Genomic DNA, 26528 nt, shown 5'->3' with positions numbered 1-26528 from the left:
CACAAAATAGGAAAAGCAAAACATAAATACTTAAGTCTAGAAAAGAGGCAAGCATCTTTCAGCAAGTCTGGCTTTATTGCATAATAAAAGAGGGTGCCTAAAACCAGGTAGGGGTTCTTTAACTACAAAAGGTACTCCACACGCATGAACCAAATGGCTGTGGTTGGTTCAAGGCACTGGCCGGCAATTCAGATGTCAACGACCCATCACATGTGGTAGTCAGTAATTGTTAAGAATCTTGAGGAAGCAAAGTGACGGAAAGCAGCCCCTTCCTTAGCCATCAGTGAACTGAAAATGGCAGGCGGAGACACCTCTGGTGCCTTGTGCTTTTGCTAAAGAACCAGGCTGCAAGATCAACTGGCCAGCTTTTCATTTTCACCATTTTCCACTAGTTTTCTTTTCTTCTCGTCCGTTTTCCTCTTGAAGATGCTATTTCTGTAGAACTGGAGCTCTTTGATACTCTCCCTGATGTCATCCAGGGCTCTAAAGGGAATTCAGGAAATGTTAGCGTTCCTTTAAAAGAAGGCTGCACCATACACACTCACCTCCAAACGCAAGGGGCAGGCTAATTTAAAAAGAAGCTGAAAAAGGCATGACTTTACAGTGTTCCCCAAAATGCTGCAAACAGGTTGTGCACTTCTATGTGCTATGGAACCCTATAGAAGTCCAGTATAGCTGGACTACAACTCCCACCATCCCTGACCATGAGTCATGCTAATGGTCTGGGATGATGGGAGAGGAATACAGCAGCTTCTAGAAGGCAACACATTGGCCATCCCTGGTCTACATTGGTTGGCAGCAGCCCCTTGAGGTGTCACATTCAAGTCCCTTCATGTGGAAATGACCGTGATTGAGCCTGGTACCTTCTGCATGCACAGCACCTGCTCTGCCCTTGAGCTCCACCCCTTCTCCATTTGGATTCGGGGCATATGTCCCTTTCCAGATTAGTATCTGCAGACTTCAAATAACTTTTATCAATGGCACCCCCCCCCCCCACCGCGCTGTACTTACCATACAGCATAACCTCATTGTTGATGCCTGGTGATACAATCTGACACACACAAAACAATCACTCTTCAAAGCCAAACAATTAGCGTTACCTATGAGACGCAGCCTTCTTTGGAGCAAACTCGTAGTCTTCTGGGTACCAGCGTCTGCACACACAAAAGAAGTCCCCATGATCCAAAATCTAAATTATCTACCAAATGTGGTGGACGCCATAGGCAAGAGCACCCACAAACGCAGGACTCCGGAGCCGCCTCCAAATATAAAATCACCAGAGGCCACAGATGCACAAAATTTGAAACAATCTCATGCAAAAATCAGGACTGCGAGAATTCCAGATTTAATTTTTTAAAACTCACGGAACCTAGTTATTACATTGCAGAGGAATATTTTCCACTTCCAAAAGTTCCATGTTACTCAATCGTTTTACTATAGTTCAAAACCTCATGTTCGTAGAATCATAGAATTGCAGACTGAGAAAGTACCATGAGGGTCTTCTAGTGACCACAGGTAGGCAAACTAAGGCCCAGAGGCCGGATCCGGCCCAATCGCCTTCTAAATCCAGCCCACGGACGGTCCGGGAATCAGCATGTTTTTACCTGAGTAGAATGTGTGCTTTTATTTAAAATGCATCTCTGGGTTATTTTTGCGGCATAGGAATCCATTCTTTCCCCCCTTTTTTCCAAAATATAGTCCGGCGCCCCACAAGGCCTGAGGGACAGTGGACCGGCCCCCCACTGAAAAAGTTTGCTGACCCCTGTCCTAGTCTAACCCCCTGCAATGCAGGAATCTTCTGGCCAATGTGGAGCTTGAGCCCACGGCCCTGAGATTAAGTGCCTCATGCACTACTGACTGAGCTATCATATGAATAAGAAATAAACGCAAAGGTTGTTTTCTGCTGCTCCAGAGAAGCAGACAGGGAGCAATGGATTCAAACTACAAGAAAGAAGATTCCACCTAAACATTAGGAAGAACTTCCTGACAGTAAGAGCTGTTTGGCAGTGGAATTTGCTGCCAAGGAGTGTAGTGGAGTCTCCTTCTTTGGAGGTCTTTAAGCAGAGGCTTGACAGCCATATGTCAAGAATGCTTTGATGGTGTTTCCTGCTTGGCAGCGGGTTGGACTGGATGGCCCTTGTGGTCTCTTCCAACTCTATGATTCTATGATATTTTGCAACTGTAGAATCTGAATCTTTCAGAAAGCTGCAGCTGCTGTTGACTGTAGGCATCTTGGTGGTCACATATTACACATAAAGCCCACAAGATTTCCTCAAAGTCTGTGTGGCATGCCATTTGCTGCCCAAGGAGCCACCCACCCACCCAAACTCTGCCAAATGATGTAGTGGGAATTGACCTGCACAGTTCTTTGATGGTGCTCACATCAATGATCCTGTAGTGAAGGTGTTTCATGAACTGGGGCATGTGCTTGTCGAGGAATTTCTTGTCCGCGTGAACCGAGTTTCCTGAAAAGGGGTGGAAAGGCACAGATTCTGTTCATGCGCTCAGGTGGGTGGCGAAGACACCCCCAAATCCCACCCACCCCCAAATCTCAATCTCAAATCTTTATTACAGTCATAGACCAGCATTAAGTAGGGTGGGGGTACAGTCATTTAAAATCTATAAAATGTTTTTGAAGGCTAAAAAGTATTAAAACAGAAGGTATATATAATAGAAGATAAATAATCTAAAATATAAATAAGAAGCTAAAATAATCTAAAAGGGTTAGGAGCATTAAACGGATGCGGAAGAGCACAAAAAGGTTAGTATATAAAAGACTATGGCTAGCACAACTTCTCTACAACACTTCTCTATGGTGCCCAGCTGAGCCCCTTCTCCGACTTTGCACTATTAGAACTTGTACAATCTTAATTTTTAAGATCAGCCCTTCAAGTCCGAAAATGTGTCTCTAATGCCACTCTGAGACTAGAGACAGGCTTCACAAAAGTGGAGGCTAGAGTGTGAGTGACCATACTCAACTATTGGCCCAATTATTTTATTTTTATATGAACACATGACTCTGCCTTTGACAGAATCAAGACACCCGCCCAACCCCACTAGATTTTATCTGCAGCACTGCTACAGCCTGACTAAGGAAGGTGCTTGGCCAAATGTCCAGGTAGGTGACGTAAAACGGGGCAATTGGGCGCTGAATTTGCCTCGCTTTCCACTCACACTAATTCCAACAAATCTGAAGCTGCTGCATTTTCCTACCTGAACCTTCCCAGGCTCCACAATCATCATAAGATGCGTTGTCCCCACATATACTTTCAGAAGAGAGGAGGAGGGGAGTCAGGGATTAAACCGTCTGAACCTCAGTCTCCAGAACTCCCTTCCCATAAAGGCACAGATGTCGCCTTCCCTTCTCTCAGTTAAACTTTTTATACTGAATGACGTTTTGGAGAAATGAACGTCTATTAAGGGATGGTCTACTGCAGATTCTCAAACTGGCTTTGATTAACCACATAGGGTTGCACTCAATGTTACACATATTCAGAGCAGACATGCTAAAATTAATAGACCTAGATGACTGGCACCCATTAATTTGAATAGCTGAAGTTAGTTGCATACAACAAATTATGATTTGTTGATGTTAAGAGTGATTCTTAATGGCTTTTCTTTATATATATACAGTTTGCATTTTCGTTGTTTTGATCCATTAGCTGCCTCAGGCCCTTTGAGTGGAAAGGGATGGCACAAATCAATAAAAATGACTATCTTTCGTAAACGTAAAACCTCTTACCGGCAAGTGGGCAGAGTCCTGGGGGTGTCTGTTGACGGACAAAAGACAGAAATTCGTACTCTGCTTGACGCAGCGAGATTGTGCTCTCCTGCACTGCCTTTGTAAGGCCAGACTGGAAAAAAGAGAGAAGCCAAAATTACATCATGTTGCCCGTGCCTTAAAAAGAGCCAGGCAGTTAAGATGTCATGCAAGAATCAATACTATTGTTAGTTTTTATTAAACCTGTGGTCACTTCTTACTCAAAGGCCTCCAAGCCAATTACAACACATTTAGAACATAAATATCAATATATTATACCATAAAAACAGAAAGAAAACAACCCCCTTAACAGCCACAGGAAGGTTTGGCAGCACACGACTAAGAAAACATCATCATCTTAGTGGATGGTGGAAGCCTTTACTGGAAAAGGGACAAACTGCTGGAGGATTTGCACAGCTAGACCAGGCCAAAAGAACCATTTAATCCAACCCTCTGCTTCCTACAGACATTGGCCCAGATGCCCCAGGGAAGGCCAAAAAACAGGGCATGGTCTATTGGCACTCCACCACTAATATTCAGACGGAGGCTGAAACTGGATCTGGAGGACTCACACAACCATCTCAACTAGTAGCCATTGATGAATGTGGCTGATCTCTGATCTCATTCCCTCACAGGAACTGCTGGTAAACAAGGAAGCGGTCTCCCCACTCCCAAACCCCAGACAAAGGATGCAGCAATTTTAGCACAACAAAAAACGTTTAATGTCAAAAAGTCTTCATAATGGACACGGGGAACTCTAATGTCACGCTAAGGACACACTGTGAAGCTGGGTGACGGTTTGGCAAAAAGCTGGCCCATTTTGCACGGATGAGATGAACCTTCAGCTATCCTTTTCAGAGAAGTGCTTAATGCAGACAGCAGGGAACACGGCATGATCAAAGTAAGGTTCTGCGCATGTGGAGCTGTAAAAAGACAGAGGAGTTCTTCTCAAGGGATTGCGAGTGATGAAGAAGCAGGCCTCTACCTTTCCGTGATGCTCTTTGCACCATTCTGACATGCTGTCCAGCAGCTCATCTGGCTGGTTTATTATCAGGTTGGGACCCTGTCAGCAAAATGGGAGAAAACAATGTGGAATCAGATCAGACTGTTACATCATTGACACTCATTTATTGCTGCTGCTGCTGCTGCAATTGTTAATATAGTAATACTAGCATTTTATCCTGGTTCTCAGCCACTAAGGGTTCCCAGGATTGCTCACATATATCAGTGATATGATAGCTGCTACCCACAGGCTGACAATCTAACCACACATGACACAGAAGGAAGTGGAATTGGGAGGGAAGAGGAAAAAGCAAACTCAGGCACTTCTTCTTAAGTTACAGGGTTCTTACAATGACCTGCTAGAGGAGTCAAATGTGGTTGGCTTTTTCAAGAGTCAATGAAACAGCCCAGCAGTTTCACCTCTCTCTTCAAAACACTCTAAAACAAGAGCTGCTAAAGGACAACAGCTCAGGGAAGAAGGGATGGTGTGTGTGTTTGGCAGCAATATAAGTGGAGCTGTTCAAACAGCAATATGTATTATGAATAGAAATAATCACCTTTGTTTGAACATGAAGGGATGTAAACTTGTAGCGCAATCAGATTTATTTTTACTCTCAAGTGTAATGGTGATAGTTTGCACCAGGTCACATAAAGCAACTAAAAAACTGATGAACTTTTAGACTTAATGGCAACAGGAAGCAGCCGTAATCAGGTCAGCTTTTGAGTTCGCAATATCCAGTTGGCATTCACTTCCCTCGCTAAAAACATCTGGAAATTGCATGCATAAAAAGGGCTTTTCATCAGCCAGGTATGTAGCAAAGAAGTCAGTGGAAATTGTGAGTGACTAGTTGGCCACTCACAGCAGTTAGCAAGCTAGCTGGCATTTAAAATATGTATATTGAAAAGAAAAAAAAGTATTACAAACTTAACAACCTCCCTTCCCCCCCCTTTCCTCCATCCCAGAGGCATAGTTCAGATGTAAACAAAAATAGTACAGTTAAAACAAGCACTAAAATAGAGAAAAACAGAAAGCTACTAATGTCAGTATGGAGGAGAATATTAACACAAACAGATATTATGGAATGTGGTAGGTATAGTTTGTCCTGTAAAGTATTTGTTCAAATTCTGGATCAATGGCCACCAGACCTCCAAAGAAGTTTTTTGCACCAGTTTTTTCTTTTAACGGGTTTCTCCAGTATTTTTGTTATTTCTCTGCTAGCTGGCATTTAGCAGGCACCAGAGCAAAAATCCGCAACCAACATACCTCAGCCAAGATGTTCAAGTCAGAATCTGTTATGAGACAGGCCATCTCAATGATCTGGTCTTTCTCGATGTCCAGCCCAGTCATCTATATCAAAGTCAAAAAGTTAACAAGTGTAAGATGTCAGCGCTTTCTGTTCCACTATGTGCTAGAGCAGTGATGGCGAACCTAAGACACGCGTGTCAGACGTGACACGCAGAGCCCTCACTGCTGGCACACGCCCCATTGGCCCATTCGCGCTGTTGTTGTGTCCCCCCCCATTTGTTCTCCCGCTCCTCCTCCTCCTCCTCCTCCGATCCTTTTTTGTTGTTGTTGCTGGTAGCCAGAGATTGGTTTTTTAACCCTTTCTGTGCTGTTTTTTTCTGGCGCTTTGGCAGACGATGATTGGGTATAATAGCGTTCATTTTTTAACCCGTTCTGTGCTGGTTTTTTTGGCGCTTTGGCAGACTATGTCGGTGCTGCGTGTTAGTTCCAGCGAATGTATTATTCATCATTTATTTCTGTTCTCTTCCCCCCCAAAAGCGCAGCAGCTTTGGGGCACCCCCCCAAAAGCAAAGTAACTTTTGCACCCCCAAAAAAAACCTCCAAAACTTTGGTCAGCAGCTCCCCCCCAAAAGCTCAACAACTCTGGGCACTTTGTGATAAATAAGGGGGTTTTGGTTTGGTTTGGTTAAATAATTAGTTTTTGGTTTATTAAATACAGTTATATATTACAATTATTCATTTTTGTTATTTAAACTATAAATATCGCAAAATTATGGTTTTTTTCTTTTGAAGTGACACATCACCCGAGTTATGCTCAGTTTTTTGGCGAATTTTGACACACCAAGCTCAAAAGGTTGCCCATCACTGTGCTAGAGAAAGTGCATTTTAACAAACCTTAATCCTTCCCCTGGACTATATCTTAAATATCCTGATGCTGGTAGGTTAAAAAAACATTCACAGCAGCCAGGAAATAGGGGGTGGGGGAAGACCCACTGAAGGTTTGAACAAATGTGTCTGCCTCACAAAGAGCTAGGAAATGAACTCGGAAAATTGCCCTGGAACACAGTTTATTTCTTTACAGGTATTTCTTTAATGTCAGGCCACAGCAGTGATGTTCCTCCTGCTCACTTAAGCCAAGTGGTTAAATGTTTAGTTGGGGTTGGTGGTTATTTTAATTTGGGTATAACTGCAAACTGTCTATTATTGTTGTTGTTGTTGTTATTGGTTTCTATTGATTTATTGGTTGGTTGGTTTGTTGCTCGCAGAGGATATTTTGTTTTTTAATGTTTGATACTTTGTTGTGTTTTTATGCATGTTGTAAGCCGCCCAGAGTGGCTGGGGAAACCCAGCAAGATGGGCGGGTTACAAATTTTAAAAAGATTATTATTATTATTGTGCGTCAATTGTTTTAGGACCTCAAGCCTACACAAGTTGATAAAATCTAGGATTGTGAATTGCTGTGAAAAATAGACCTCCCAATGACTATTAAGAGCAATAAAAGGCCTCCAAATTCAGTGGCTTCTGGAAGCCAACAATAAGAAATGACATCTTGTCTGCTACTGCTGGAAGCACAGAACTGATCCTCAGTCTGGTCACACATGGAGCCAACATATCCCCTTCAAATACAGTGGTACCTCGGTTTAAGTACACAATTGGTTCCGAGTTTTTGTTTCCAACATGAGTCAGCTTTAATCTGTAACTACTTCAGAGAATAAGCTTTCACAAGAACCCCAATATCAAGAGTCGTTGCTGAAGGTTTATATTACAGTTTAAGTACACAATTGGTTCCGGAAGTCTGTACTTAACCTGAAGCGTACTTAACCTGAAGCGAACTTCCCCACTGAAAGTAATGGAAAGTGGATTAATCCGTTCCAGACGGGTCCGCGGAGTACTTAAACTGAAAGTACTCAAACCGAAGCGTACTTAAACCAAGGTATGACTGTAAATTGTGAACTTGTTGTTGTTGTTTAGTCGTTTAGTCGTGTCCGACTCTTCATGACCCCATAGACCAGAGCACGCCAGGCACTCCTTTTCTTCCACTGCCTCCCGCAGTTTTGTGAGACTCATGTTGGTGGGTTCAAGAACACTGTCCAACCACTGTTGGTGAAGGCTGCCCTAGATCCCATGTGAATTCCTGCACTGCTAATGCAGATACATGTATATGTTAGAACACTCCTTTCCAACTTACCAAGGGTCCCACCTGTCCTAGGGTGACCATATTTGATATTCTGCTCCCAAGATCTCATTTCCTGTTAAATTAGGCTGTTTCTTCCCCCCACAAACCAAGCTTTCTACATTTCCTAGACAAAACACTTAAAGGGCGGGTGGTCTCCTTCCCTCTCTCATACACATCCACCTACAGTGCCGATGTATCGTGGGGGATAATATCGGATGGGCACACACACCAAGGTTCCCAGGAATAATGGGGTAGGCACCAATCTCCTGCACATGCCCTGTAGTACATGAGTCAGGGGTGGGGGGCATTATGAGTTGTGACCCTTGTAAGATACACATCTCCTCAAAGGATATTCTAAGAGAGTCCGATCTTCCTCGTACACAGGCATACACTTACATTACACCTGTCTCTTTGGGGAAGGAGGATGAATTCTACACCTAAACTGCACCAGTATCTCTTGCGAGGATATTATGGGCTGCAGCTCCTTTGCAAATAACCCAACAGTCACATCTCTTGAGAACGTTGCCTTATGTGGTGGAGGTATTTCTACATGAACAGATACTAGACAATAGATACTATGGGATTAGGATCCTCAAGTATCCCCCCCCCAAGCTGTCTCAAGGGGCAGGGGAATTTTGCAGGATACAGCCCCGCCCTCTCCTTACACATAGATACTGAACCAAATCTCATATTCATATATATACATATACATATATATATACATATATACATATATACATATATATATATAATTAAAGATTATATATATATATATATATATATATATATATATATATATATGTATGTATAAGTTTTGCAATCACATATCCAGCATACATCATAAAAACAAGATTCCAAATAATCTCCTAGACTTCTCTCCTACCCCTTTGTGGATCCTGTTGTTAGTCATTTCCTCCTGCATCTTTTATAATAATCTAAATCTTTTACATCTCCATTATATCCAAAATTCACCATTAAACTACAAGTGTTATTCCGATCCTAATAACGATTTTAACTGTTTACAATGATTTTTTAAAAGATAAATTATAAATTTTCTGAACCTAATCTCATGGGGGCATATTATGGGATAGAAACCATTTGCATAACTGTTTCATATTTCTCCGAGGGCAATGTTCTGGGGCAGCGGGGAATTACGGGATGGAGCCTCCTCAAAAGGAGCTAAACCGCACCTGTCGCGCGGGAGAGGGGGGCATATTATGGGATGGAGCGCCCTTTTTTATACCCCCCATACTGCACCCAATTCCAGGGAGCAGGATACTACGGGATGGAACCCCCGCATTGCACTCCACATGGTGCAGGCGTCTCGGGGGGACGAAAACGACGGGATATTATGGTATGCCCCTTCGCAGAGGCCTCGTTACGGGCTGGGCGCCTCACCTCCAGGTCCACCCAGACCATTCTCTGCCCCATGCCGGGCTCCGCCGCCCCTCCAGCTCCTGCCATGTCTCGCAACCCGCTCAGGCAGCGCCCCGACAGCCACCGCCTCCCTGCCGGCGCGCCGAAAAGCCGCCAAGCCCTTCCGCCAGCACGCATCATCTGGAAAAGCCGGAGAAGCCGCAGACTACAAAGCCCAGCAAGCCCCGCGCCAGCCCCGCCCGCTAGGCCATAAGGGACTGTCGCGCAGCCTCCTGGGATTTGTAGTTTTGCGTGGCAACAGCGGAGTGAGCGCGTCGCTGCGCGCTTGGCATGCTGGGGGTTGTAGTTTGAGGGATGAGACTCCGGGGGCGGAGGTGCTCGGTTCCCACACTGTAATGCGAGATCGTGCCCCAATCCTCCAAAACGGGAGGCTGGCCCAGTAAAAGGCTCAACTGGGCTTGCGTCCCCCCCCCCCCTTCCCCAATACTAAGCTGCATTTTCTTGTCACATTAAGAAAGCAAATACTAGCCCTTTTTAGTGAAAGTACTGAGCCCAAAGTTAACGTGTTATTCTAAAAGCACGCAATATGTGGTCTGTACAACAAAGGAAAACCCAAAGCCCCTTCCCGAGACTCATAAACTTTTTCTTTCTTAAAACAAACAAACAAACAAATATGCAGGGAGCAGGATCCCACCCCCACCCCAAGCTTGGAAGTAACAGAATAGAGGGATGAAAAAAAAATGTCCATAATTAACTCAGGAATAGACAGGGGGAAAGTTAAAATAATGCCTCAAAAGAGGGGAAAAGGCAAGAGACCCACCAGTGTTATCAACACTCACAGGCAGGTTTCAGGTGGGAGCCATTCCTAGCCCTAACTGGAGAAAATACCAGAGATTTTTGGCTTGAGTCCTTCTGCAAGCATGGATCATAGAAAGATGGCCCCTCCATCAGAGACAAAAACAGGAGTTTTAAATACAGGTAGGTAGCTGTGTTGCTCTGCCGTGGCCAAAACAAAATAAACAAAATTCCTTCCAGTAGCACCTTAAAGACCAACTAAGTTTGTCATTGGTATGAGTTTTTGTGTGCATGCACACTTCTTCAGATACAAAGGTGTGTCCTGTGCATTAGGTTAGTAAGTTCAAAGCCACACCAAGATAAGAAACAACACTGGCACATGGAGGTGGTAAGGGACAATTTTTTGTTTGACATAGTGGTACTTAGAACAGAAAGAAAAATCATTCTCATTGGCTCCAGTGCCATTTTCTGCAATTCATGTTTTGTTTTTTTTAGAGTGAACTTTGTGAAGCATTTCCCTAGACCCAGGAAGGTTTAAGATGGAAGCCCTCATGTGCCCACACGACCTAAATCCACTGTACTTGAGCATTATTATGGCTGTCCACAGAAGCAGCATGCAGGTATGAGAAATTGCATTCTATATTTGAAGAGGGCATTGCTATTTAAGAAAGCGTGCCATTACATGACAACTTTGCGCCTCAAAGCTTCTTTACACGTTGCATTTGCATCCTGGCACACGCGAAATTGCCTTACACATTAAGAGTGCTACAGTATGCAATGTGTTTACACCAACCCAAACACACATTAGGTTCACAGAATACAAAGCCAGAACTGGAACATGCAGACATGGTGATGGAACATGCATTTACCATTGCAATATAGGAAACCCCCCCCCCCTCTGTCACCCAACCCTTGGGTCCTCTTGAAAACCAGAGCAAGTCAAGATTCCCTTTTGTTTTTAAGTCCTGGTTGGCTTCACAATATGTTCCACTCCCCATCAAAAGAGAGACAAACCACTTTTTAAAAATGCATTTATTTTACATTTATAGGCTTGGGCTACTGTCTGCAACCTGGTGCTGGCCGAGACTAATGGGAGTTGCAGTCCAAAATATATGGATGGCACCAGGTTGTAAAAGGCTGGGCTAGGGAATAACAAGGAACAGGGGGGGAATCAAGGTTGCCTTCTGGCTTTTAAAACCCTGAGGCTGCCAGCCTAACCCCACTTACTTGCGAGGAGACCCAATTTAATTCAATAGAACTTACTTCTGCGTGGACATGGTTAGGATTGCAGTCTTTATTTGAGGTTTTGCCTGCTTGTGAATGAAAAGAGAACCCCCGTTACTGCAGACAAGACACTGGCAGCAAACTCTCTGCTTTAATGGAATAGATAGTCCTCCTGCCAAGTAACATCACTGGATGTCTTGCTCTGACCTACACTGGAAATGTTAGTCAATCAACTTTGATATACATCCCCCCACCCCGCACCAGGTGTAACGGGGAAAAAAGGACATTACAACTACCTCTGTGAATACAAAGCATGTGTGGCTGATGTGTGGACAGCATGTGTACAATCTGTCTAAAAAATACAGTGTGAAGACTGATGGCTAGGCATCTGGTGTAGCAGCTTATGAAATGTGCCCTATTTAAGATGCAGGCTGAGCACGTCAATGCAAAACTTGCTGGGCATTTTCACGCATTCAGTCACTCTGAAGGCATCAAAGGCCACTCTCTCGAATACAAACTTTCCAATGAGAAGATAAAAAAAAATCACTTTTGGATGCAAATATAACAACTATATGTAAAGAGAGAACACCAGCTGTAAAATTTAGTTCTTAGGAAAATTTGCTTGCACACAATATTTTGAAAGAACGAGAATTTATTTTAGCGGAAATAAAAATATGGCTAACCAAGTGCATTTTTTGAAAATACTATTAACAGTATTGCTTGAGGAAGTTTTGAATTACGTAAATCTTTTTTTTTTTAAGACGGGTGCTTGTTTTTGCAACAATGCCATAAATATGTAAGTCAAAGGATAACAATGAATCCTCTTATATTAGTGTATATTTGACAAAAATATTATATTTTTAAAAAAGATGTCCCATTTGGGCATGTAAATAAGAGGGTCACAAGCATCTCCATCCTCTAGCCACCCCCCCCCCCCCAGATATAAACCCAAACAGCACGGAAGAACTGGGGTTCAAGAAACTATGACTGATTTGGATTAGAGTAGAGAGAGAGAGAGAGAGAGAGAGAGAGAGAGAGAGAGAGAGAGAGGGGATTTCAAGGGAAGTGAAAGATTAAGGTAAGCCGCATTTTACTGCTGCTGCAATTGCCCCCTTGTCAATTTTGATGCAACTGAAAATTACGAGGGTCTGAATACTTTCCTAAAGCCAAAATTGTGTATAGTCAAAAGACATTGGGTACAAAGGCAGGTGCAATTACCAAAGTCTTTTTTTCTGGGTGCCTGCTCCCCATCGCTTTTTTATTATTTCGTTTGACAAGCACGTAAATCTGAATGTGCACGAGTAAAATGTGCACAAGTTGCAGGTTTACTGTACTCCAGTTGCTAGAGATTACAGTCAAACCTCGGTTTGCAACCGCCTCTGTTTGCGACTGCTTCGGTTTCCGACCACCGGGTTCCGCGGCGCTCTATCGATACTTCGCGCACGCGCAGAAGCGTGCCTCAGGGAGCGACTGGCTCCGCAATACCAACTGTGGTCGTAAACGGAGGTATGACTGTACTAATGTTCAAATGGAAGCACTGTGAACAAAAACGTAAGCTACTGGAAACAATTTAGCTACAGGATCTTTTTTTAAATGGCACCAAGAGTTCCCATCTCAAAAGTCCCACTATTTTTCAGTATAGGGGGAATCATAGTTAAAGACATTGATGGCATTTCAAATGCACAAACTTCAGGAGGATAGATGTCACAAAAATCCACCCTATTAAAAAAAGCTCATCTCAGATTTCTGGTTAGTTAAAAGCTATTCCAAATTTAGCTGTACTTGCAAATGGAGGCTAGCAGCTGCACTTCTGAGCAAGTCCTGCACTTCTGAGCAAGTGCTGTAGACCAATTCCCCCTCCCCCCAAAATGACTTTATTTAATTTATTTAATTTTAAAGATGAACCAATGCTGCAGGTTGGATGAAATAAAGCATTTGGCCACACAAAGCCCATGGACAAGAAGTGCATAGATACTTACCTTCGTTTCTCCTTTGCATTAAATATCAATTGTAATGTCCAAACTTTTCAATTCAATGAGGTTTTTAAAAATTATGTCATCTATAGAAAGGGAATGGACAGAGGCATGCAATGATTTCCTGAGAGGTTTTAATCACTTAAACTGTTGGGAAAGTCTTTTTACGATACTGTGGGCTCTCTTGCTCATAATATAAAAATCAAAGGACCCTCAATGAAAGCAGCTGAAAAAATTAACACATCATTCAATACAAATCATCAAGTCATCCAGCAAATTTGTTTCACTCTTAATATCTGAACAGGCTGCATGTTTGCTTAATACAAGTATTTAAAAGCAACATTTATTCCAGAAGAAAAACACTGTTACCAATATTTCCATGTGCCATTGAGCCTTCTACTCTGTGGCATTCATTTTTTCCATGGGGTTACTTACTACCAGAACCACCTCAGGGGCTCTCTAGCTTTCTCATTAACACTCTACAAAAATACCAATGTTCATTTGAAAATACGACCAAAGCAGCACCCTTTTTTCCCCCCTTACAAAATTATCTACATTGATTTCTCTTTTGTTTGTTTAAAAGCGTGGCACCTTCTCTTTTTTTCCTAAACCCTGAGGGAAAGTTACCGTAATACAATTGAAACGAAGCCACTTCTCATGGAATACATACTGCAGGTAATTTTTATAAAACGATTTTTTAAAAGTAACTCGTGCAGTTACTTGTTGCAAGCTCTCTGTAAAAAATGATTTCTTAAAAATGTAAGAGCCACTCCATTTTGCCAAGGAAAGGTATGCAAAATCTGCTCTGAATACTTGCTAGTGGCGGGAGGGGCGCCACTTGCCATCTCGGTAGTTCTCCCTCCGGTTATCGTAATCGTGACTCCAGCCTCCATAGTGTCTGTCATCGTGACCATATTCCTCCCGATTGCCCCTGAAATGATGCTCCGAGCCATAGTCGCTGGGGCGCTGAGGTTCCCGGCTGCTATAATGCCTGCTTTCAGTAGGATACGGATGGGAGCTCACTCTGTTCTTGCGCTGGGCGGCACTTGTCTCTGAGCGCCACTGCATGGATGAGGCCGATGACTGGGTGAACGAATAACTTGGGTGGTGCCCTGGCGAAGCAAAGCCGGATGGCTCCGGGTGCAAGGAGCTGTGCCTGCCACTGTACTGCGACTGTTGCCACATATTCATCTGGAAACAGAAAGCGCTTCTGTTAAGAAGAGGCATGGCCAATAGTAGGGGTTATGATGATGATTTGTTCAATTCCTTACTTGCCCTTCACCATAAGGTCCCAGAGTGGCAGTGTAAAAATACAAATCAGTTAAAACTATTTACATTATAAAGAATAAGGCTGGTTCTAATAACATCTCTTAGTCCAGCAACATCTAAACAGTCAGTGTGCGTCTGCCAGACTGGTGAATGAGAGCAGCCGCCGGGACTATATAACCCCAGATCTACATTGGCTTCCAGTATTTTTCTGAGTGCTGTGGTTGTTAACCACTCAGCTTTTTTGTCTGACGCATGCACCGCTCCACTCATTTGCAAACCCTTTCCTGCCTATTTCCTGTTAACAGCTAAACAAAGAATTCTCACCACCGCTTGTCTCTGGAGGTTATCTGGGGATGAGAAGGACCTCTGCACAGTTGGTGACTCTGTTGAGATGTTATCCACATTCCTCTCATACCTGCTAAGCGAAAACCAGAAGTCAATTGGCCAGAAGAAGTCTCAGATCATGGAATTCTGCACTAACAGTAATCACAGTCAACAGTATTCAATTGAAGACAGTTATACTGATGATCATGGGTCTGGAAACTGAGCATTATGAGGAAGAGTTGGGGGCTTTGGGTATGTTTGGCCTGAAAAGAGGAGACAGTGAAGAGATAGGATAGCCATCTTCAAATATCTGAAGGGCTGTCACATGGAAGATGGAGCACACTTGTTTTCTCCTGCTCTGGAGGGTAGAAGCCAAATCAGAATCACAAATCTGTGATTTTGCGACTAAACATCTAGAAGAACTTTCTGACAGTTGGAGCTCTTCAACAGTGGAATGGACTCCCTCAGAAGGTGGTAGACTCTTCTTCATTGGAGGTTTTAAAGCAGAGGTTGGATGGTCATCTGCCATGGATGTTTTAGCTAAGATTCCTACATTGCAGGGGGTTGGAATAGATGACCCTCAGGGTCCCGTCCGATTCTATGGTTCTACTTTAAGTTATTTGCACATGGTTTTCCCAGGGGTGGGGGAAAATAGGTATAATGAAAATAACCAGGAAGCAAAGCACCAGGTAAACATTGGCATTAGCAGCTTCATGGTTATAGCTATATTTCTATCCCCCTCATTCTCATATTTGTTCCCCTAGCCTCAAAACAAGGTTGTGAGATAAGTTAGGCTGAATGACAGAGACCGTGGGAGATTTGAACCTGGGTCTCCCTGGTTGCAGCATAACACTTCTAATCTAACCACTACATCATACAGTTTTCCTTTGATCCATTATCGTAAACTGTTACTGAATATATATTTTTCTAAGCAGAGTATAACTGAGCAATCTGTTTTCAGTTCATCTTCAATTTTATAACTGACACACTTGTCAAAGAAATACAGAAACACAGATCGCAAGCCTCAGGAGGTTTCTACTAACAGCTTCTTTAATCTACTCTGCATCTCAATTTAGAAGATTCTGAAAAGACTCACAGCTTTCCCTAATGGAAACTAATTTGCTTGTCCATCTGTTGTTTTAGAAACAAAATTCCTGATGTGCTACATCAAAGTTCTCAATACCATTTGATTTTTGTAGCTGCTCTAGAAAAAAAGCTAATAGAAATATATTTTCTCAGTGCTAGAATTCAGTTCATATTATTCTTTCCCACTTAAAGACAAATAATAAACATAAAGGTAGAAAGGCAAGCTCAGACATAGGCTATTGTATTATGCCCACTTTGGAAAGCAGTCACAGAATTTACCATATTGTAATGAATGCTAAGAACACAATCCTAGGCACAATTAGTCAGAAGCAAGTCCCACCAAGTTCAATGGAGTTCACTCCCTAACAAGCTGCAATTCTAAATCTACTTAAATGATTTACCACAGGCTTCCTAAAACTGATGCCCTTGAGATCTTTCAGACTCAGGGTTATAGTCCAAAATATTTGGAGGACACCAGGTTGGGGGAAGTCTGGCTTAACATTAAGAACTTACCTGCTACTGGCAGTTGTTGTTGGCAGTTGTTGTATACTGGAGGGGCTTCCATTAGCATATACAGGTTGAGAATAAGGTGAATTGTTATCTTGAGATGCATGACTGCTCCCTAAAGGTAAAAGGACGTGTTTGAAGTATAACTAAAACAAGTCATTTACACTGAGAAAGGTTAAGCCGACGCAAGATGCTAACAAATTGAAAACATGGCACATTACTTAATGGGCTCTGGAGTATCACACTAGAGAACCATTAAGACATACAAACATATTTCCAAAACAAGTGTTGCAACCTACTGGAATACCCAGTGGTGAAGATGCAATCGAGATGCAATGCTAAGGACACTAAACTTAAGTTAATTGCAGATGAAACTCAGCTTTCCTAAAGTGAAAAACTTTGGACACTACTTCAAACAGACCAAATAAGGAGCAAATAGTGTTTTCATTTCCTTTATTTAAAAAGGAATTTTAGCAATTCCAAGGAATTACACATGAACTCAATCCAAGCTAAGGCTCACTCTAGAACTAGCTTGAGTGCCGGGACTCATTTCAGAAATAATCTGAAGTGATAAAATAATGCTTCTAGACACGTGCAAAGTGCATTCCTCTGTGATCATAGGAGCTCAGAATACACACAGATCTGTTCTCAACTGAAAAGGGTTTGGCAGATGTGTAGAATGTGTAGCCCTCCAGATATTGTTGAACTACAACTCCCATCAGCCCCAGCTAGCATAGCCAATGGTCAGTGAGGATGGGAGTTGCAGTTTAGCAACATATGGAAGGCTAAAGGTTATCCAAAGCTAGAGTAGGACATCCCTTCTAAAAACAGATGGTTTGTCCCCAAACAACTGAACCTCTTCTAAGAAGTGCATTTCAACATCTTTTAAAGTTCCTTTTAAAAAAGATTCTAACTGTCTTCCAAAAACTGTCAGAAAGCCCCCTTCAAATGAGTTAGCTCCTCAAGATAGCATACAAATATGCAGCAACACTAGGAACACATGAGTGGTTTTTACAGGCTCAGTGAAATTTTAATCTGATATATAATTCAACACAAAAAATGCATCAGAATAAAAAGTTTTACACACCAGAATTTTAAGCATAAAGGGAATATGAACCCCCTTCAATTTTACCTAGATGACCTAGGCTATTTTAAAGGTTTTGTGGATACCTGATCGAAACTGAATTTTGAGAGGTCTCCCAAAAAGTTTGATCCCATTAAGTAGATTCATTCCATAGGGGACAGATTCTTCATGTTTGAAATTCACAAATGCAAACTGCTTTTGTTTCCCATCCTTGTCCTTCGGAATCTTTACTTTAATGACTGGACCTCCCTGTAAACCAAAAAAACCCAAAAAAACATTAAAAACAAAACAAAAAAAACATTAAAATAAAAAAGGAGCAACTTTCCCTTGAAGGTTATTTAGTTGCATGCACCTGCATTCCAAGGTAAACCTGTATTTGCATTCAAGTACAGTATAGGGTGTTACCAATTAAATGAAAGATATGCATTGTCAGGCAGGTTCTCAAAACAACTTTCTTAATAGTTGGCATTTTACAATTTTACTCTCCAAAGGACTGGAGAGTAGGACATAGTCCTAGATTCACCAGGCAGGTGAAGGAGGTTCAAACCAGGTAATAGTCAGTTTACTGCTGGTCTCCAGGCATCACTTCAGGTAGGTGCTATGAAAGCAGAAAAATACATTCCCCCATGTAAATCCAGAGCCATCGGGTCTGGGTGGGTGTACAAGATGGCCACAGGGACACCAACTTGGGTTCTATGATGGAAGTATTGCAGGAGATAAATGTAAATAAAGCAAAAATAAACAACTTTGGTTGGCACTCAATATTATCCAGGGAAGAAACCAACAGCAGTGGATTCAGCCACATGCCAGCATGGAACAGAAAGTTAACATGCACTGTGAACCTCCTTCCACTCATAAGCATGCACGGAAAAAGCAGAGGGAAACTCATTCACCTTTCAACCATGCTGATTTTAAGTAAGCAAGGAGCATTGAAGCATTCCTTTGAAGTCAGCCTCACAATGTCTTTCTACGGATCCATTATTAACTTTCTGTGAGAACATTACAATGGTTCAAATCACCCTGATCCAATAGAACTGGACATAGATATTGGGAAGAGGAGGAGGGCAGTTTTTCAGGAAGCCTACAAGCAGTGCATGAAGGCAACAACCCTCCCCCTATTTACTCCCTCACAGTTTGGCATCAAGGAGTATCCTGAGCTCCCATTCAGTTATTGGAACTACAGACCAGTTCTCAAGGAGTTCATCTAATCTCCTCTGAATGTCACTGAGTGTCTACAGTTTTGTGTGTGTCCTAAACCTACAGCCAATCTACTTCATCATAAGACCCCAGGTCCTAGCATTATGAAAGTGTTTGGAAAAGTTCTCTAGGCGCTTTTGCCACTCCATGCCTACGTCTATAAACGTCTATTGTAGCCTTCTGTTCTATACAGAGAAGTCCAGACACTTGAGCCTTGTAGGAAAGGTGTACGAACAGCTAACCATGTCCTTGTCAAACCATTTCCAGCTCTACAATTTCTTCTTCTTCTTCTTCTTCTTCTTCTTCTTCTTCTTCTTCTTCTTCTTCTTCTTCTTCTTCTTCTTCTTCTTCTTCTTCTTCTTCTTCTTCTTCTTCTTCTAGATGTGAGCAGACAGAGAACAGTACACACCACATTCTGAATGCAACTGCACCATAAAGACATGGCGATTCTGGCTGTCTTACTTTCACAGCAAATGTGAATATATACGGTACAAATGTGATGGCGCAGGACGATGTGGCAACTTTTTGCTTACATGTACGCTGACCCTGACATCAATAGCCCTTGCATCTTGAAACAAGGGTTCCACTACCTCTTACAATTAGGTCTAGGATAGCTTCTCCTCAGGTCAGCTCTATGACTAACTGTTTCAAGGCAGAGTTGCTCACAATCTACACATTTTGCCTCCTGGTTATAAACTGAAGTACCCTTAGACAGCCTGGGCAAACATGACAGAGGCAACCCATTATTACAACCCATTCCCCATTTCTTTCTCCCCCTCAAGACCACCCTTGGCATTTTGCTCAGGGGATGAGACCACATCCCCAAAACTAAATTAGTTTTCAGGACTGGTACACCCAAGGTGGTGCTATACTATAGGATTAATTTCCAGTTCATGAAACATTATGCTTCCCTTGATACCGTATATAGAGCTAAACCATCCCCAGCCTACCTTTCCTGTTTATGCACCTCCTGGGTTACAACTGAAGTTGCCCTGTTCCGACAACCCAGGGCGCCCAGATCAAAAACTCATTTCTGTTCATTTTGGTGCTTTTGTTGTCAATTCTGCAAGCTGCTGGTTGTTGTTGTTTTAATGTTCTGATACTTATTTTTAAATCCTGCCTATCACACCCATCCACCACGAAGTTCCCTTTTTTCCGGGCATGAAACCAGCTAACGATCAAACCTATTTGCTGCCAGCGTTTTACCTTTAGAAGAATTCGCCCCTTGCCTTGTTTTAAGATGGAAACGGAGGGAAGGAGAGCATCCCGAGGGGGCTTTTCGCCTTGCAAGGGCTTCTGAACGAAGCCAGGAGAAACGGAAATCCGTTCAAAGGTAAAGGAAAGCGAGGCAGGCGAGACGCAAACAAAGCCAATGCCTCCCCGTCTCCCTTCGCAGATCCGATTTCGGTCGCAGCGACACCAAGGAGGTGCCAGTCTTCTTTCAGGGCAGCCCCCGCTCCTCTATAGCTCCTGGGCATGTGCAGAGGGCCCGCGCATTAAAACGTAGGCAGAGGGAAACGCCCCCCTCCCCACACATACAGCAAGGCCGGCGCCCCCTGCGAGGTAGGCCGCTCTGAGCCTACCGAGGTCGAGTCAAGCCAGGCGGTGGCGGCCCTGCCCGCCCCGTTACCTGGTGGAAGAGCTCGAAGAGCAGCTCCTCGGTGACTTTGGGGTCGAGGTTCCCCACGAAGAGGGTCCGGTCCGCCTCGGCCGCCGCCGCTCCCATCGCCTCAGCTCGCAGCCGGCTGCTGAACTGCGCAGGCGCGCGCGTCCGGCCCAGCCGAAAGAAGGAGAGCCGCTCCCGCGGCCGGTGCGATTCAGGCCCGCGGGCCTCTCGAGTGCGCAGGCGCCGATGTGGGCCTTGGGCGTGACAGACTGTTAGTCTCACTGCGCATGAGCTGCTCTGCTCCTTCCTCGGTGCCCAAAATTGTGCCCTCGACGGCTCAACTGCGCAAGCGCAGCCTATCGGGACTGTGATTGGGTATTCCTTATAACGTTCGGCATTAAATGAGAACGTGCTTCTGCAGCGTATCAAGCCCACTAAAAGCCTAATACTCGCGCAGAAGGGAAAGAACAAGTCGTTTCTAAGATACGTAAAGGCGACGGCAAGCGAGAAGAGACAAATCGAGAGACTGACCGCTCTTTCTCCTTTTCGCGGTGAAAAGCGAAGTCTCCGCCCACTGCGAGACAATGTGCCGCCCCCTCATAAGCAGTTCCAAGGCTGCAAACCAGGAGGCGCTTCAACCGCAGAATGCATTGTCCCGCTCCGTTTCAAAAAGTGAAAATCCGGAAACAAAAGTTGTTCCGCTTTTGTTGGTGGGGGGGTGGAGAGGGAAGCAAAGTTGAGCTTTTTCTTTTCTTTTGCCAACGTTGTACTTTTTGAGCCATTTTAAAGGAAATTTGTCCAAAAATGCGACACTTCCTTCATACGCCTGGGTTTTCCTGGACATTTTACCTGATTTTTGGAAATTCAACCTGGACGCTATTTTTGACCGGCAGGGGCGTAGCCAGGATCAAAACCGGGGGGGGCAAGGGGCGGGGCCAAGGCACGGGAGGGGAGGGGCCACAACAGATGTCAAGGCGACAACAGACAATCCACCAGGGCCATCCCAAGCCCATCCAGCGCCGCGGCGCAAAGGCACCCCCGACGCCCCCTCCCCGCACGGGAGAAACGGGAGAGGGGCGCCGACGAGCGCCCCGACGGGCGCGGCATCCTCCGGTATCCAAAGTCCGAAACGGAGCCTTCACTGGCGCAGGAGCCGCCGAGTGCGCAACTCGCGCCGCAAAGCCTCCCTCGACGACCGCGGCGCCCCCGCCAGCAATGCCCTCCGCGGCCCGCAAGTGGCGATCCCGGGAGGCGACTCCGGAGCGGGGCCACAGCCCCCCCAAGCGCACACACCCCCAGCGCAAACCGCGCGGCGGTCACCCCGCTGGAACGCCAGGCAGCGGAGCGGGAAGCCTCCGCCGGGAGGGCTGCGGGGAGGGCTCCGAGAGAGCGCCCCACCCGAAAGCGCCGCCCAGCGCACGCTCCCTCTGCACTCCCCGCCGAAGGCGCCCCACGAGCCTCCCGCCGGGAGGAAGGAGGTGGCAGAGGCGGCGCGGCCCGCGGGGCTAGCAGCGACCGCCCGGACGCACCCCTCCCAGCTCACAGCAGGCCCGCCTCAAGGACATCGGGCGCCGTGGCTCGAAGGTCCCTCCGGCGCCCAAACATCCTTCCGGCGCCACCCCCGCGCCACCACCCCCCCCACAGACAGGGCTGCCCGGGCCGCGGAGGGGGCGGGCGGGGGGGCAACCCCTCCCCCACACCCCGTCGAGGAAGGGGCACGAAGAGAGGATGAGGACGCCGCAGCAGCAGCCACCCGCGGGGAAAGGAGCTGCGCCTCCAGGAGAAGGAGGGCAATTCAAGGGAGCAAAACGCAGCAGGGCGACAGCGGCTCAGCTGCGCTCCCTGGCTCCCCGCCCCGCCTGGCCCCGCCGGAGGGCGCGACGGGGAGCTGGAGGGAGGGCGCGGAACGCCGAACCCGCGCTCCGCCGGGCTGCGCTCCGCCTCCGCCCCTGTCCACCAGCGCCGCTCTCGCCCACCGGCCCCGCCTCCAGGGGGGGCAACTGCCCCCCCTGCCTACGCCCATGTTGACCGGTGAATCCCGTATGTGTCTGGGAAATTCTGGACATATGACAACCCTAATTGGATGTGCCTGAGAATTACTTGCCCCAGGTAACTCCACACACTGTGTTTCTGCGTGAGTCCCTGATCTGACTGTAGATTCCACTTGCTACAGCAAGGACTCATTCAGAGACGCACGGCTTCCTCACTGTGGGCACAAAACTTGGCCATGTGGATTATCATAAGAAGCCTGCCCTTAGGGTTTACAATCTAAAAAGACAAGACGCAAGGGAAAGGCACTGGGAGAGAGATGGAAATAAGCAATCTCAGGTACAGGTGCATGGTTAAAATTAAGTTATTCCGATGGACGTGGAAAAGTTCAAGGACAGAAGGAGCCAAACACTGCCAGTTTCTTAGCTGCACTGACGGAGTGGTTCAGTCTTCAGCCCTTCTCTCCCTTCCCTTCCTACAGCAGGACTCCTGCCTGGTGACCATCGTGGAGGGAGCAGTGGATGGTTTTGCAAAACAAACAAGAACACAGTGAATCATAGCTGCCAAGTTTTCCCTTTTCTCGCGAGGAAGCCTATTCAGCATAATGGAAAATCCCTTTTAAAAAGGGATAACTTGGCAGCTATGCAGTGAATGCATAAGTGACTTAACTACTGTTCAAAAGTTTGAAACACTGTTCAGTTTGAAAACTTAAAATACAACTAAAGCTTTTATGTCTATGCAGCTCAAAATGAAGGTTGGTGTATTTCATATCCTATATCCCCGTGACGGGACTGTGTCCTTCAAGATCTGCAGTAATTTTCTCCGGTCAAAACTGTTGTGTTTTTACAGTCTTTATAAATGTGTGGTGGCCTCCTAAGACAATATCAAATAGGCACGCACACACCCTCCAACCTGATATCTGCACTGACGTGTGTGTGTGTGTGTTTACAGACCAACCACTATCACATGCAAGCACACATTTAGCATCACATCTAGCTGGGCCCTCCACAAGTGCCTACCTTTTCTCTTCATAAAGATACCTGTCATAGTCCCATCCTGACTGCTGACACTTCACTTCTGGAAGTGAGTTTCACTGGCTGTCCCTGCTTCCTCCCAAGGGAGCACCCTGGTCAAGGGGGCACCCTGTAGGTGGGATAACCTTGGTTGCCTCTTGTCTATTTCCAGCCTCAGCTTTCAGAGAAAGCCAGCAACTGGAATTGCTTATTCCTGGAACAGGGTAGCCTAGGATTGCAAACGATTCTGTTTGGTTGCTTTATTACTCCACTTTGCACATGCGATGCATAAATTCATAAATCTTTATTGTAAAATAGTGGGTAAGAAGGATGAAGACACAGCTCTCAAAACAACCAGCTCTTTATTCTAGCTCTGAGTCCAGACTGAACAGCAGCTTAGCCAACTGGCTTATATAGTACTCAGTAACTTGCAACAGTAACAAACTTCCCCTAGCTACCCAATCCGTGAACAGCACTCTCAATCCTTCATTTGCATGTTGTGGACCTGAGTGAGAACTGCAGCCACAGTGAGCAGGGTAAGAACTGCAGCCACGGTGGCCAAAAGGAATACTGCAGTTAACTTAATACATAACATTTATTATGCTCCCCCCCCCCAATATTTGAAGTGTTTTCTTCTAGGCACAATCACTACCCCCCAAAATTCCTGCAGCTCCTTCATGCTTGGGTAAGGTACCCAATCAGAGGGGTTTCCTTTGGTGATAATCAGAGCCTGTCTTGTTAATCTGGCACAGCAGGACTGCAGGTAATCAGTGCTCCCCCCCCCCCCCGGCATACTCAAGAGTATGCAGTACCGGTACCTTTTTTCTTAGAAGAAAACAGGTAATGATAGTAAAATGTGGGTAACGATGAGAGAATGATCATCTCCCTGGTGTGATGATTTTCAGGATTCAATGAGTGTGGTGTTTTAGATTTGAGTTTGTGTTTTTAAGAAAAAGAAAAGAAAAACCAAAGGGAAACTGTTGTTGTTGTTGTTGTTGTTAATGTTTCTATACCACTGTTCATCTGAGGTTCACAGGGCAGTTTCACAATATAAAAAGAGTGTTCAAAGTGGTATAGTCCTTTCTACTGGATTGAGAGGGAGGGAGGAGGAAATAAGCAAACTCTGGTTCAGATCCTTATTTTCAAGTTGCTTTAAGATAAGAGTGAAACCCTTTTCCAGCTTTTCAATCAGTGAGAGACAATAAGCTATATAGAGTAACGTGAAAGCAGTGTTTCAGTCCACTTCAGCATTGTGCAGTAGAAGTGACAGAATTCCTGCCTGTGTTCCTGGGAAATGTAGGATTTCTGAGAAATACAGTCAAACTTTCCACTGCCTGAACCCCAGCTCTGAACATTAAGCCCATATGCATGTTTCAGGAGCGAGCTTTAAAAACAATACAGTGGAACCTCGGTTTATGAACACCTCGGTTTATGAATTTCCGGTTTATGAACGCTGCGGACCCATCTGGAACGGATTAATTCATTTTCCATTACTTTCAATGGGAAAGTTTGCTTCAGTTTATGAACGCTTCAGTTTATGAACAGACTTCCGGAACAAATTACACCCATGCTTCAGTTTATGAACGCTTCAGTTTAAGTACTCCGCGGACCCGTCTGGAACGGATTAATCCACTTTCCATTACTTTCAATGGGAAAGTTTGCTTCAGTTTATGAACGCTTACTCCGCGGACCGTCTGGAACGGATTAATTCACTTTCCATTACTTTCAATGGGAAAGTTCGCTTCAGTTTATGAACGCTTCAGTTTATGAACAGACTTCCGGAACCAATTGTGTTCATAAACCGAGGTACCACTGTAATTGCACAGACAAACAAGGAAACAGACACAACTCCTTACGTAAACTGCTTCACTCAAGATTATAAAAGCATTGGCTGCTGGGCTGAATTACTGACCGTTACATTTTCACTGCCCCCTCTAAAGATATTGAAATCTTACTACATTTATTAATTTTATACACTGTCCTTCATCCGAAGATCACAGGGCAGTTTACAACATAAAAAAATACAAAATGAAACCACAGTATACATGACATAATAAACAAACAAACAAAACCATTAACCCTTCCAACACTTTTTAAAGGCTATTGATTAATCAGCCAAAGGCTTGAGTGAAAAATGGAAATTCTTACCCTGAATTTCTATTCCCAGGATTCTTGGAGGGCATTCCTGCTATGGGATGGCTGCTCCCCTCTTGCAGGTCGGTAGGGTTTGATTTTGAATCCTCCTGAGGAAGGGCCAGATAGAGCAAGACAGATCCTTCGACCCTGTTGCAGATTCCCCAAAGCGATCCTCGACGCCATCCCTAGGTGTCTTCCTTGTGTTGTCTCTATTTATGGTCTCCGTCCACGGTGCTCCAGAGCATGAGAGACAGGAGAAAACAGACAAGACACAATATGTAGAGGAAAACAGCCTTATGCTAAGAATTTATAGCATCTGTTGTTACTATTATGTTCCATGATCTGATAAGAGGTGGGCCCTGCCCTCCAGAAACCCTGGGAATAGAAATTCATGGTGAGAATTCCCATTTCCTCCTGGAAGTTCCTATAAAGGCAATCCTTGTATTGGATGTAGCAGAGCTGTAGTATAGATGGGCAGGAGGGAGCTGGGTCATAAACTGAAGTACTTTTCTCCCAAAGACTGAGTTGCCTGAGGCACATGAATTTATCATATACAGTGATGGGAATTGTAGTCCCAAAACATCGGGGGGGGGGGCAAGTTTGGCCATGTCTGGCTTAGGCAATAGTCTCCTTAAGCCGCTTGGAAACAGTGGAGGTGGATACTTTCCATCCCAGTGTGACACCCCCAAACAAAACAAGCAGAGCTTCTGATTTCCCGAATAGCACTTTTCTGTCTAGGTTGAAGCAGAGAGCCCTGAGGACAT

The 26528-nt window shown here is 44.8% G+C and overlaps 2 protein-coding genes across 5 annotated transcripts; both read right to left on the bottom strand.

Moving 5' to 3' along the window:
• Window positions 1-56: 56 nt before the first annotated feature.
• REXO2 (RNA exonuclease 2) lies at window positions 57-9761 on the bottom strand. Its single transcript, XM_035140185.2, has 7 exons — window positions 9583-9761; window positions 6027-6110; window positions 4746-4823; window positions 3743-3854; window positions 2357-2465; window positions 1101-1154; window positions 57-483 (listed from the first exon to the last, which is right to left on the bottom strand). The coding sequence occupies exons 1-7, from the start codon at window positions 9739-9741 to the stop codon at window positions 354-356; spliced, it is 726 nt and encodes a 241-aa protein (XP_034996076.2). The 5' UTR covers window positions 9742-9761; the 3' UTR covers window positions 57-353.
• Window positions 9762-12117: 2356 nt separating this feature from the next.
• On the bottom strand, window positions 12118-25934 carry RBM7 (RNA binding motif protein 7). Of its 4 annotated transcripts, none has more exons than XM_060268612.1 (5): window positions 25777-25934; window positions 17910-18072; window positions 16746-16854; window positions 15147-15240; window positions 12118-14744 (listed from the first exon to the last, which is right to left on the bottom strand). In XM_060268612.1, the coding sequence occupies exons 2-5, from the start codon at window positions 17968-17970 to the stop codon at window positions 14370-14372; spliced, it is 639 nt and encodes a 212-aa protein (XP_060124595.1). In that variant the 5' UTR covers window positions 17971-18072; window positions 25777-25934; the 3' UTR covers window positions 12118-14369. The 4 variants fall into 4 exon arrangements, with proteins under 4 accessions (XP_060124595.1, XP_034995527.1, XP_034995528.1 ...); XM_035139636.2 differs by lacking the exon at window positions 25777-25934 and adding an exon at window positions 20651-20858; XM_035139637.2 differs by lacking the exon at window positions 25777-25934 and adding an exon at window positions 20651-20857 and having other exon boundaries at window positions 15147-15237.
• Between the last annotated feature and the right edge of the window lie 594 nt (window positions 25935-26528).

This window comes from Zootoca vivipara, chromosome 15 (assembly GCF_963506605.1).
Source record: "Zootoca vivipara chromosome 15, rZooViv1.1, whole genome shotgun sequence".
Taxonomy (NCBI): domain Eukaryota; kingdom Metazoa; phylum Chordata; class Lepidosauria; order Squamata; family Lacertidae; genus Zootoca; species Zootoca vivipara.
The sequence above is the reverse complement of the archived record's forward strand: the minus strand, read 5'-3'. Positions and strand labels throughout refer to the sequence as shown.

Coding starts and splice junctions, on each gene's coding strand:
- REXO2 (XM_035140185.2), bottom strand. CDS start 9,741: ATGATGCGTGCTGGCGGAAGGGCTTGGCGGCTTTTCGGCGCGCCGGCA. Junction 3,855..4,745: donor GCAAAGAGCATCACGGAAAG/GTAGAGGCCTGC, acceptor TCTTTTTTCCAG/TCTGGCCTTACAAAGGCAGT. Junction 2,466..3,742: donor AGGACTCTGCCCACTTGCCG/GTAAGAGGTTTT, acceptor ACCCCTTTTCAG/GAAACTCGGTTCACGCGGAC.
- RBM7 (XM_035139636.2), bottom strand. CDS start 20,746: ATGGGAGCGGCGGCGGCCGAGGCGGACCGGACCCTCTTCGTGGGGAAC. Junction 15,241..16,745: donor ACAACAACTGCCAGTAGCAG/GTAAGTTCTTAA, acceptor GTTTTCGCTTAG/CAGGTATGAGAGGAATGTGG. Junction 14,745..15,146: donor ACCTCCAGAGACAAGCGGTG/GTGAGAATTCTT, acceptor TTCTGTTTCCAG/ATGAATATGTGGCAACAGTC.